The sequence below is a fragment of the Gallus gallus genome, chromosome 1 (genome assembly GCF_016699485.2).
Source record: "Gallus gallus isolate bGalGal1 chromosome 1, bGalGal1.mat.broiler.GRCg7b, whole genome shotgun sequence".
Classification (NCBI taxonomy): Eukaryota; Metazoa; Chordata; class Aves; order Galliformes; family Phasianidae; genus Gallus; species Gallus gallus.
In genome coordinates this window covers 112,211,679-112,223,733 of record NC_052532.1, presented here as the reverse complement: position 1 = coordinate 112,223,733, position 12,055 = coordinate 112,211,679, and the positions used below count along the sequence as shown (strand labels likewise).

General features: G+C 35.0%; 1 protein-coding gene across 5 annotated transcripts in view; it reads left to right on the top strand.

The window, feature by feature from the left end:
- Positions 1 to 12,055, top strand: part of USP9Y (ubiquitin specific peptidase 9, Y-linked) — a 98,429-nt gene that overhangs the window by 51,578 nt on the left and 34,796 nt on the right. For all 5 annotated transcript variants that reach the window (XM_015301738.4, XM_015301733.4, XM_046911562.1 and 2 more), the window contains 9 exons: positions 2,917 to 3,004; positions 4,497 to 4,839; positions 6,386 to 6,481; positions 7,685 to 7,896; positions 9,592 to 9,832; positions 10,038 to 10,187; positions 10,310 to 10,430; positions 10,900 to 11,030; positions 11,253 to 11,531. In XM_015301738.4, coding sequence (XP_015157224.1) covers positions 2,917 to 3,004; positions 4,497 to 4,839; positions 6,386 to 6,481; positions 7,685 to 7,896; positions 9,592 to 9,832; positions 10,038 to 10,187; positions 10,310 to 10,430; positions 10,900 to 11,030; positions 11,253 to 11,531 — 1,661 coding nt within the window. The remainder of the gene's footprint in view (positions 1 to 2,916; positions 3,005 to 4,496; positions 4,840 to 6,385; positions 6,482 to 7,684; positions 7,897 to 9,591; positions 9,833 to 10,037; positions 10,188 to 10,309; positions 10,431 to 10,899; positions 11,031 to 11,252; positions 11,532 to 12,055) is intronic.

Here is a 12,055-nt window from a genome sequence, read left to right as displayed (position 1 = left end):
CCTGATCTAGTGAGAGCTGTCCCTGCCTGTGACAGGGCGTTTGGAACTCTGGATGATCTTTAAGGTCCCTTCCAGCTCAAGCTGTTCAGTGATTCTGTGAAATTTTTTTTCTGTTTTCTTTCTCTTTCTACTGAACTTGCTCCTTCCCCCAGTTCTTAAGAGTCAGGGAGAAGTCGACAGAGTCCTCTGTGAGATAAGGTGACTCATATTGTATCATCATCCTAAAAAAGGGCATTGTGTTGTGTTTTTTTTTAACTGTATGTTATATCATTAATTTTATATGTCTCTGTTTATTCTGTCTCTACTTAATGTAGACGTTTTCAGTACTTCTGCACTGGTTAATAAGGTCTTGGTGACAAACAATGCTGTTCAGATGCGGGTTTGATATATAAAACGTAGATCTTAATTCTGAATGCTTGAAATTTGTTTGTCATTAACTTTGCAAACACCAGACTTGACATAATTTATTTCAGGAGGTTAGATTTTCTCCATTTACAGTTCTCTTGGGTTTCTTGATTGTCCTCCTTTTGCTGCTCACCTTTTCTCTAGGTCATGGTTTCAGTCTGTTGAGCTCTAAACGTACAGAAGCCAAAGGTGTGAAACTTGCCACCTCAGTTTTTTCTCCATTTCTTCTGCTTTTTGCTCAGTGATGAGTTAGCTGTGAGTTAGCTCACAGTTCCATCTTCTTGATTATTTATTAAAGACCTTCTCAAAAGCTGAGTGAATTGCTAGCCAATCTTCATCTTGTTTTCTAAAAAAAATTATAAAAATAAATTCCAACTGTATGAATGAAACTTTATTATTTATATGAATTTTGCTATGTGATCATCCGTATGTGTTTGTGTCTAATTATGCTTAAATTTTCAACCATTCTTTGATCTGTAGTTTCACTGATTGTTCCTTTGCTCTTCTATGTAGAGAGAACTTTTAAGGAGATTGTGGTTGGACTCCCTGTGAGGTGCGTGGTGTAGAAAGGAAATTGAGAGAGAAGCTGAGAATGGAGGATAGTTGTAGAGACTGATTTTTGTTTTTTTGCAGTTTCGCATTTGTCAGTATTCTGAAGCACTTGCATGTTGGCCTTAGGCAATCTTTAATACTTGAATTCTTCACCGCCACTCTTGGCACTTTCCTGTGAATTAATGTACATTCATCAGAAAAAAAAAAGCCCAGACATTCACTCTCCCCTCCAATAAGAATAAAATGAAAATGTACACTTTAGCTAGTTTTAATTTCCCTGCAACTTCTTTAGTTGTTCCTTAATTTCTTAATTGCCTTAATTGTTTCTTTCTTCTAATACTTAAATATTTTATATTTGCTAGTTTTATATGCTTTATTTTGGATTTTGTTACAGTTTCTGTAATCACTCATTTATGATCACTTCATGAGGATTTTGAAGGTGGACAAAATGTTTCTCTACTTTTCTAGTCATTATCTAAGTACTGGGCTTCTGATTTCCCTTTTATTTCACTTCTAAGCTAATGCACCTTTTGTATATTGTATATAGTGTTGTATTTATGTATGTATTTATTTAAGGCAGTTACTTTCTGTTTATTTTGAAACACATATGATGCACTTCAGGTGTTAGACTTGGTGGGTTTTTTGTGTTTTTTTTTCCTTCCTTGATACAGTAGGAAGTGGTGATGTCAGTTCTGAAGATCAGCTTTACAACAAATTAATGTTACCATGATAATAGTCTCCCACAGCTGGGTTGTCAGTTAAATGTAGTCTGCATAACTTTCCACATAAGGAGTAGAGTAATAATTATTTAATAATGGAACTGTCATGCTGAACATATAGCATGGTGAAATATTTCCTAGTAGTACAGGTCAACTGTCAGCCCTGCTTATAACAGAAGCACATAACAAAGAAGTGCTTCCTGTTCTAGAGGATTCAAAAATGTACAAGTGTCCAATGGTATGTAATTTATGACTAGCAATTATTATCTTAACTGCTGAACAAAAGGAATATTTTTTTCTGAATTTGAATTGATGTAATGTTTTTAAGTTCTGCTTCTGAAGGTAACGTCTGTATGCAGTAGTATTTCAACAGTAAATCTCAATCAGGGTACTCTGGAAGTATAACTGGTTCTTGATGTAGCTGTTCTCTTCAGTTCGCATGAGGAGTTAAAGAAGATGATGATATTAACAGGTTGAGAGATACCTAGCCTTTATCTCTTATGGAGAAAAACCTCAAACACATATTTGTTTGTATGAAGCAAACAGCTGTTTGCTAAACACTGAGATTTGACAAATTGCAGATAAAAAGTTTTATGTATTATTTTCACATTGTGCAACTTCTGCTTTCAGTCTTGTCAGTATCACAGGGATTTGTTTTTATCTTTGCAAGCTTTACAGTAAGTAAATTTGTTGTACAATTACTTCTTCCGTGTGTTCTCATGCATATAGCTACTTAGAAAAGAATTAAAGAGCTGGAGTTGTGGTTTTCTCTGGATCGGAAAACCCCTCACAGTGTAAAACAGGCTATGGAAAAGATGTTCTACAGTGAAACTAGAGGATCTTTAGGGGGAAAAAAAAAAAAACACTGAATAATATGAATTGTATGCTTTTACTTTAACTGACTTATTTCCCAAAGAAAATGTGTTTAAGTAAGGTAAAATCTGAGCTGAATGTGGATTCTTAGTTATTCTGTGATACTTTAATTTCTCTGAAAGATGAGCACATGCATCTGCCCTTAAGAATTTGTTGGTAACCCTCAGCAATCTTTTCCTGTACCCGTTTTCATTCAGAATGTATTTTAACTGTTAGCAGGTTTCTGAAAATGACTTTTTACTCCTTCCTGAGAATGTATTAGGTTTTGATTATGTTCAGGCCATGAAGGCTTCAAATACATTCTGTCCTTCGGAGTCCACGTGTCTTCTTGGCATGTGTTGTCTGATAAAACTTTTTATATTTGCAGAGCATGGTGAATATGATCCACAAACCGTAAGACCAGGAAGCAGATACAGTCATGTGCAAGAAGTACAGGAGCGACTTAATTTCTTAAGGTTAGTTTTAACTTGATCATTTTCTTGACTTCTTTAAGAATATTTCAAATACTTGAAAGAAAGTCATAGTAGCTGTTTCTCTTGTCTTTCAAAACTCAGATGCAGTAATGTACTAAGTGTGTTTTTTTTGTTTTCTTCCTTTTTTTTTTTCCCCAGAGGACTTCTGTGTTAGTATAAGAATTAAAATTTATTAGCATCTATGTAATCCAAGACTTTAATTCTTCTGTAAGATGTCTGTGGGATATTTCTATATCCAGAACCCTACTGACTTGAGTACAGTGTACATATGTATGCAGTTACATACGTATTTGGATTATGTGTCTGAAAATTTTAAATACTCCAAAGAAGATATGTCCATATTTGTTGTACCACGCCAAATCTAAGTCCACGGTCATAAACTGACATACAACTAATGTTGTTAACCTTAGGAGAAATAGACAAAAATTACTTGAATGACTTTTTAATACCAGCTGTTTCAATGAAATAAAAAAGCAACGGATTTCTGCTCGTGGCAGAGCTGCAGCCTGTTGATTCTTTGCAGGCGTTCTCATAACTTTATTTTTTTACTGTGTTTAATGTTCAGACAAGTAAAATTATATGAACTGTCAAGTTGTGAAATGTTTTAAACTTATTTATAAGAACACCTTAAAAAATTATTTTAGAACTTTACAGAGCAATTTTTGTGAATTAAAATGAAGTGTTAAACAGCCACTTAAGTTATACAGTAGCATATGCATAGCAAACTTGATTTATTACTCTTGGTAAAAACTATATTTTCTTTGAAGCTCACTAGTTTTTGATGTAAAGGTATTAATATTATGTCCCATGACATTTCAAATCTAAAATATGTAGATAGCAATTTCTGAAGTGATGTCATAACATAGTCCTGGTTTTCTTTTACATAAAGATCTTGAGTAAAAAAAAAAAAGATTCTGAAGGACTTTGATTATCCTGTGTTTTTCCTGAACCATTCTTAGTATTAGCCTTCCTAATTAAAGTTTCTAATAGTTCTTTCATAATAATTTAACACAAAGAAGACACTAAGAATTAGGTTTTTTCATTTTTGACTTCTGTTCCTAGTTCTGTTCCACGTAATTGATGCATCCTTTTGTGATTTTACTAATGACTGTAGACGTAATTTAATTTCTTATGATGTGACCTGACTTTTAAACTGAATTCTTTACCTTAGGAGATGCACATTTTTATATAGTATGTATAAAACACCTGGTATTTTTCTGTAAAATATTTCTATCTAATTTTATTTCTTAATTGGAATGTAATGTTTTGATGCCTGCAGACTTTTGCTAAGAAATCATGGGACTAACTGTGTGAGGGCTGATGGCATAAATAAAGTTTTCAGGATCGTACTTTCATGACTGATAGATGTTGTGTGTGTATAAAATGCATATTCAACTTTTTGCTTGTATTTCTTATTGAATTGTAACTCCAGATGTCAATTAGTGCTGTTAATTGTCTCTTTGTTTTGCTCAAGATTTTTATTGAAGGATGGTCAGCTGTGGCTCTGTGCCCCTCAGGCGAAGCAAATATGGAAGTGTTTAGCTGAAAATGCTGTTTATCTTTGTGATCGCGAAGCCTGTTTTAAATGGTATTCCAAACTAATGGGGGATGAACCAGACTTAGACCCTGACATTAATAAGGACTTCTTTGAAAATAATGTGCTTCAGCTGGATCCTTCCCTATTAACAGAAAATGGAATGAAATGTTTTGAACGTTTCTTCAAAGCTGTGAACTGTCGAGAAGGAAAGCTAGTAGCAAAGAGACGAGCCTATATGATGGATGATCTGGAATTAATAGGATTAGACTACCTTTGGAGGGTAAGTTAAGTGGGGAAAACATCTGAAAGATTAACAGTTGAAGTCTTTTTCAATCTTTTTTTTTATATATATATTTTCAAGAATGTGTAATTTATTAGTTATGGACTTAAATTACAGAAAGCTTATTTTTCAAATTAAATACATGGGCATTGGCTCCGTTCTATTTCTAGCAGGTAAGTAAATCGGTGGCCTTACAGGCTGCTGAATGAACTTGAGAGTTTGTGCGTGTATGTGAGATGAAAAACTTTCCTATGCTGTTTAGGAAGAAAGGATCATTCCTCGTGAATTTTCTGTAGGTCTCTTTCCCCCTCCATAATTCACCCCACACACCTTTACTTCCTTTTATGTGCTTCATCGTTCCTTCTAATATGGTAAACTGGAGTGATTCCAGATTAATCTGAGAGATGACTGGTTTGATTCTCTCTTGTATCCACAACCTTTTACCTAAACATGGCTACAGATTTTCAATAGAAGCAGTGTAATTATTCTGTAAAAACTTTCAGCAGCTTGCCAAATCTAGTAGTGAAGAACAGAAATTTGGTGCTTAGTTGTTTTTAGTCTTACTAGTATTGAAGAGCTGCATAGAACCCACAGTTGCATGTGGTAGGATTATCATGGCTGTGTTTCAAACAGTGTACTCTTTATAGAGCAAGAGTCTTCAATAATTCTGGCTGTGGCTTGTTGAACGTTTAGGTTTTTTAATCATCATAATCATCGTTATAATGGTCAAAACCAAAGTAGATAAAGATTTTCTTACAAATAAGTTAGCACACAGTGGTTGTGTACATAATGCCCATGTAATGCTAGACATAATGACAGCATATATTAGTTGTGGAAATGAACTTACTTGTCTCTGACCAACTGGCAGCATGAGAGCTTACGATGTTTTAGACCAATACCCTGCAGAGGCCTCCTGTAGGGTCTGCTTTCAGTATCCATTCTGATCTGATGAATAGCAATGAAAATTTAGATTATCAGGTAAAAAGAACTCAAGTCTTTACATCCCAACCACCCAGCCCCAGCCATCTAAAATACTTTAAAACTCTATTTTTTAATCTTGAATGTGACTTGTTTAAGCATCTCAAAAACTTTTGTTTTATAATGCTGTTCTTGTTATTGTGGTTTAAATGCTCAGGTATTCTAAAGGAATGCTAACAGAGCTTGCAAATTTAGCTCATTTAAATTGAGCCAGATGTGTGTTACTTGGATGCTGTTTTTTTAACAAGTTGTTTTATTCTCTGAAACAAGTGAAAGTGTGTGAATGTGAATATTTGAAGTCCACTTTCATTCTATTTATAGAAACATCAGCTTTTGTTGTGAACTCCCTTATAGTACTAATTTTCTTAATTTTGACTCTTACACAGTTAACTCATAATTTGTATTGGTTGTATATAACTAAGAATTTTAGCCATGTGTAAGTCTTATAAGTTAGACTGCTGTTGTCAGGATGATTGTATGTAGTCATTTTGCTTTAGAATTTTATACCAGAAAGTTGTAGCATGTTCTAATACTTGCTGGTTGGTTGGTTTGTTTTTTACTATGCTAGGTTGTGATTCAGGGAAACGATGACATCGCAAATAGAGCAATTGATCTTCTCAAAGAGATCTATACTAACCTTGGTCCAAGGTTACAAGTTAATCAGGTAAGATTATAATATGCTTTATAATATGATAGGGAAAAAAAAAACAGTAGTAAAATTCAGTGCAGTATTATTTTTATACTTGAAAGTTTGAAATCAGGGAGTAGTTTCCATGTTTTAAAAAGTATACTCAGGAGTCCAGCTGTCAGATTCTGGTCAGATACGGAATTTAGAGCACCAGTGTGTTCGTTAGCTAGATACGTTGAGTGTTGTCACAAGCTGGTCTAATATTTTTGCTTTGTCCCTTTCAAAAGATCAGTGTCCCATATAATTGTCAAGCTGAACTCTAGCAAATCAGATATTTTCTCCCTCTATTAACATTTGCTGGGAGAGAGATTTCAGTGAAGAGAGAGAGAGAGAGAGAGAAGAGATAATGAGTTTCTGAAAGGTCAGGAGAAGTACAGCGATGGGATTTCACGAATTTGTGGGGGAATATTGTCCAGACGATCTGCAGTTGGTAGCCTGCCAGTTTTATTTCTAAAAAATGTCATTATTTGGTCCTCAGAAAAACTTCTTACGTAGTCTTCAGTGCTACCAGTCTCATGGATTGAACACAGCCGCTGCAGGTGGTGTACTTACAGCTGTGTGAGCTGTATCTTGCTGTAGTGGCTGAAAACTTGGTAGGCATGCATAGATCTGTCCATCTGCTAGTGATTACATCAGACATTTCTAGGAAATGTTGGTTTTACGTAATGTACATGCAAGTACTGTGCTTCATTGTGCTGGTAACTCCTCTGCTCCTGAATTGCTGCAAAGAAAAGTGAATACTGGATTGGGTTTACTGCCATGACTATGATGTAATGTAGTCTGCAGTAGAAATACTTTTCGCACACCTGGAAATTTTTGCAGACCTTCTACAGTGATATGACAGGTTGCGTGTCCATCTAGGGCAGATGCAAGGTGATGCTTTGTTAGGAATCAAACAGAAGAAAAAGAGTCCAATTTAGTTATTTCTCTGTACAGACTTCCACTTTTTCTATTGAAGGGCAGATTTGCACTCTACGGTAAGAGCAACCAGTGACCTGTGCAAGATTTTGAAGTGCATATGAAGTTAGAGCTCATCATCAATGGGAGCTTATTCTAACATGGGATAAAACAACGTCATAGAGTTACTTACCTGTTCTTTTACTTACACGATTTGATTATCCAGGTGAAAGAGGTTTTTTTTAGCATTTCTTGTAATTACGGCAACTTTTATGTCATCAGGTAGTGATTCATGAAGACTTCATTCAGTCCTGTTTTGATCGTCTCAAAGCCTCCTATGATACATTATGTGTGTTGGACGGAGATAAAGATAGTATTAATTGTGCAAGACAAGAAGCAATACGAATGGTGAGAGTGTTGACTGTTTTAAGAGAATATATAAATGAATGTGACAGTGACTACCATGAAGAAAGAACTATTCTACCTATGTCAAGGTATGTGTGAAAATGGACTATTACAGTTTGTTTTCTCTTAACTAAAATATTACGAACATCTTTGTGACTTCATATTCTAATGGGTTTCTGTTCATGGGATGTATTTACAGGATTTCAAAATGCTGTTATCTTTGTACTAAATTCTGATCTGTAGTTTAAAAAAAATCCTTGAAGGATTGTGCAAATACAGGCATTCTGCTATGCCTTAAGGGAATAAGGGGCATGAGAATAACATGGTTTCTGGCGTTTTGTTCTGTAACTGGCACAGTATACCTTGTGGCTCAATTGTTTACAATGTATTTTTTCTTTTCAAATAGTAAACACAAAAGCAATACCTTTCTTTAAGTTAGCATGGTTGAAACGTCACTGTTTTTCATAGTCTTGTCGTACAAAAAATACACTGTGAACATGCATCTTCCACAGTTGTTTAGAGATGCTGATCTTGCTTTGCAAGCTTAAATTTAGAGACGCTAAATGAAATATTCTGTTTCCCATTAAAAGGGGAGAGTAGAATGGCACTTGTAAAGGATATACATTTTACTGTATATTTTCACTCTTCTGTTTATAAGTAAGTCATTGGGTAAAAACTGAAATCCTAGCTGGTCCTTCCCTAACTCTGTCTTTTGTACAAAGAAGAGGGAAGTGATTTAGTCTGATGTTGTGTAGATATTTTCACAAACAATTTCATTGGACAGGAAAGCAGAAGAGAGGACTGCTTCATTGTTCTACTGTTAGTATATGCTGCATGTGGGAAGAAATTCTCAAAAAGTCATAAGGAATACACTGAGATTACCTCAGATTTATGATGTGGTTAATGTAATTTTAGTAATGGTGGGGGTTCGTTGTCACCCTTCTTACTTTGAATACATTTCTTGTCAAGAAAATGAAGAGATCCCGTTTATTCCTGCTGCGACAGAAATTGTATTTCTCCTACAGCGTTTTTGTTAAATATGTTGATTAGATAAGATCCGTGTTCTGTTGTTTATTACAGATGCATGTTGTTTACATGGGCTACTTACGTGATTAGACTCATTTTTTTTCATAGCTCTTGCTAGCAAGAAGCTCTTATGAGAAATTTTTGCCTTTTTATTGTTTTATGGGATTAGTTTGGGGTTCTCTGGACACACATTTAATAGCAGATACCCTATCATACGAAGTGTGGTCACTAGTATTGTGAACATATTTTTTCCTTTTTTGACCTTTTTTTTTTTTTTAAGGCTTTGTGATTTTTTTAAGCAGAATTCTAATATAGCACTTTTAAAACTTTGACAGAAGGCGTATTAAGACTTGGTGACCTCATGGCTTTTTCTCATCATGGTATTTTTAAAACTTTACTGTTAACTGCCCTGTTACTAAAAGAACAAAGCATAGTTTTCAGTTTGAGTTTTATTTCCTTTTGATTAGGAAATTACAAACAAGGAAGAGGATCTAAAACTTTATAAGGGACTTGATATGCTCCTATTAGTGTTTGTAACCTGACTACAAAATTGACCATATTTTAATGTGCTTTTACAGCTTCTTGAAAGTTACTGTGTATGTTAAGTTTGCACAATTACTGATGCCTTCACAAAATTTTCTGGAGTATACCATCATATGTACAGACTTGATGTCATAATATCTGAAGCACAAAATACAGAAGGAGAAAAATTAACTTTATGAGGTCAAAAGAACTTTATCTGGTTTGTTCATTTTTAGAGCTTTCCGTGGAAAACATATCACACTGGTAGTTCGTTTTCCAAACCAAGGCCGACAGGTGGAAGATTTGGATATTTGGTCTCACACCAATGACACGATTGGCCAAGTGCGGCGTTGTATTCTCAATCGTATTAAAGCCAACAGTGCGCACACAAAAGTAGAACTGTTCATTGGTGGTGAGCTGGTGGATCCTGCAGATGATAGAAAATTAATTGGACAATTGAATCTCAAAGATAAAACGGTAAGTGTTGCAAGTTGATATTTATGTAAATTAAGGTATTGCTTGTCTTTTCTAAATACTTACAAAGTACCATGGACAGAATCACTTATTCTTGTGAAATAGTTCTGTTCATTCTTATAACATGCCATTAACGTTATATCAGATGATTATTTAATAAAGATTTTTCATTTTTGCATAGCATTAAAACTGTGATTATGTTTTGCAGCTAATTACAGCTAAACTTACACAGATAAATTCTAATATGCCCTCAAGTCCTGATAGTTCTTCTGACTCTTCAACCGGCTCTCCCGGCAACCACGGCAATCACTACAGCGATGGTCCAAACCCAGAAGTTGAAAGCTGTTTGCCTGGAGTGGTAAGCATACGTTGAAACGATGGTTTTAAAATGTTTTTTCCTCTCTACTTTGTCTTTAACTAATGATTTTTATGTGTTGTGTTTTTATTTGTTTTTTAATTTATTTATTTGCTTGTTTTAAGATCATGTCACTGCATCCTCGATACATTTCTTTTCTTTGGCAAGTTGCAGACTTGGGCAGTAGCCTAAATATGCCACCTCTAAGAGATGGAGCACGTGTTCTTATGAAGCTCATGCCACCAGGTAAAGCTTAATTTCCTCCTGTTTTGTTTTAATGACTGCATTTCTTGCCTGTTATGTAAAAATTAAGGTTGAAATATTTTCTATTTTCTGCTAATTTATCGTTTGCTTTTTTTAATTCATTACTTTTATGCTAAGTGGGGTTGTAGATATGTCCTAAATTACTTATTTCTTGTCCTAAAAGTGTACATAGTTTGCAGTTGACAGTGGGATTTGATGCCACAGTGCAGTGAAAAGGGAGAGAAGCATTGTATGTGGAGAGGTTTTGTGGTACTAATTTAGCTTGATCACTTTTTTATTGACAGAAATAAACATTGCACGACCTTTCTTAGTCTGATCTTGTCTGTCATTTCCTTTTATTGCAGTTTTTCTGACCTACTGAATTTCTTTCATATTGGTAACTGTGAACAGTATTGACTTATTCTGAAGTAGCTACAGTACAAGATGTTCATAAGTTGTCTTTGTATTGCAGATAACACTACGGTTGAGAAACTAAGAGCTATTTGTTTAGATCACGCAAAACTTGGGGAAAGCAGCCTTAGTCCATCCCTTGACTCTCTATTTTTTGGTCCCTCTGCCTCACAAGTGCTATATCTAACAGAGGTTTGTGATACTTTGCTTTTCTTTAAAAATAAAAATCTTCAACTCTTTTTTTTTTTTTTTTTTTTACTATCTTTTCAGTAACATTGTGAAAGCCTGGAGTAAACTGGTGTATGGTCAATGCCATCAAAGCATTGCTTAAGATGTATTACAGCATAGTCTGTGTTTAACCACTTAAATTCAAGCAAGTGTATCTCTGTTAATCTACTCCCTCTTGTTCTGCAGGTAGTTTATGCCTTGTTAATGCCTGCCAGTGCACCTCTGGGAGAAGATGCCAGTGACTTCCAGTACAACTTCCTAAAAAGTGGTGGTTTGCCTCTTGTATTGAGCATGCTGACTCGAAATAACTTTCTGCCAAATGCAGATATGGAAACTCGAAGGGGTGCCTACCTTAATGCTCTAAAAATAGCCAAGTTATTGCTAACAGCAATTGGATATGGCCACGTTCGAGCTGTGGCAGAAGCTTGTCAACCAGTTGTGGAAGGCACAAGTACAGTGTCACCGGTAATATAAATTTTCCTTGATGCAAATAGCCATGTCTTGTGACTTAATATCATCTGCTGCAGTATGTATCTACTCTCCATTGGCAGTCTCTTTTAATGATGTGTGTACAAAAAACTTCCGGTACTTTTGGATAATGCTGTTCCACAAATCTTAAAAAGAGAGACAAAACCGTGTTTTTTTTCAATCTGTAAAAAGTCAGGCATGAGATTGACTGGCCTTTTGTATGCTTTTCAACAGTTTACACGATTCCCAGTACAGGTGTCTTCCAGTTTTCAAATATGTCTATCCCATAAACATAAACTCAGACTCTTTTGGGCTGTTAAAATGTGTTGCAAAGTTAAGTGATTATAGTAGAAAGGTGTCCTACGCTAGGATGTCCTAGAGTTGGAAAGGGCAAGTGAGATAACAGTTCAGATCACCTCAGTGATATGTTTAAAGTGGTAGAATTTGTGCATGTTTAGTATGGTCCATTAATTTTTCTACATCTGAACAAACGTGTTGTAGGCCAAGATTTTATTTCTGCA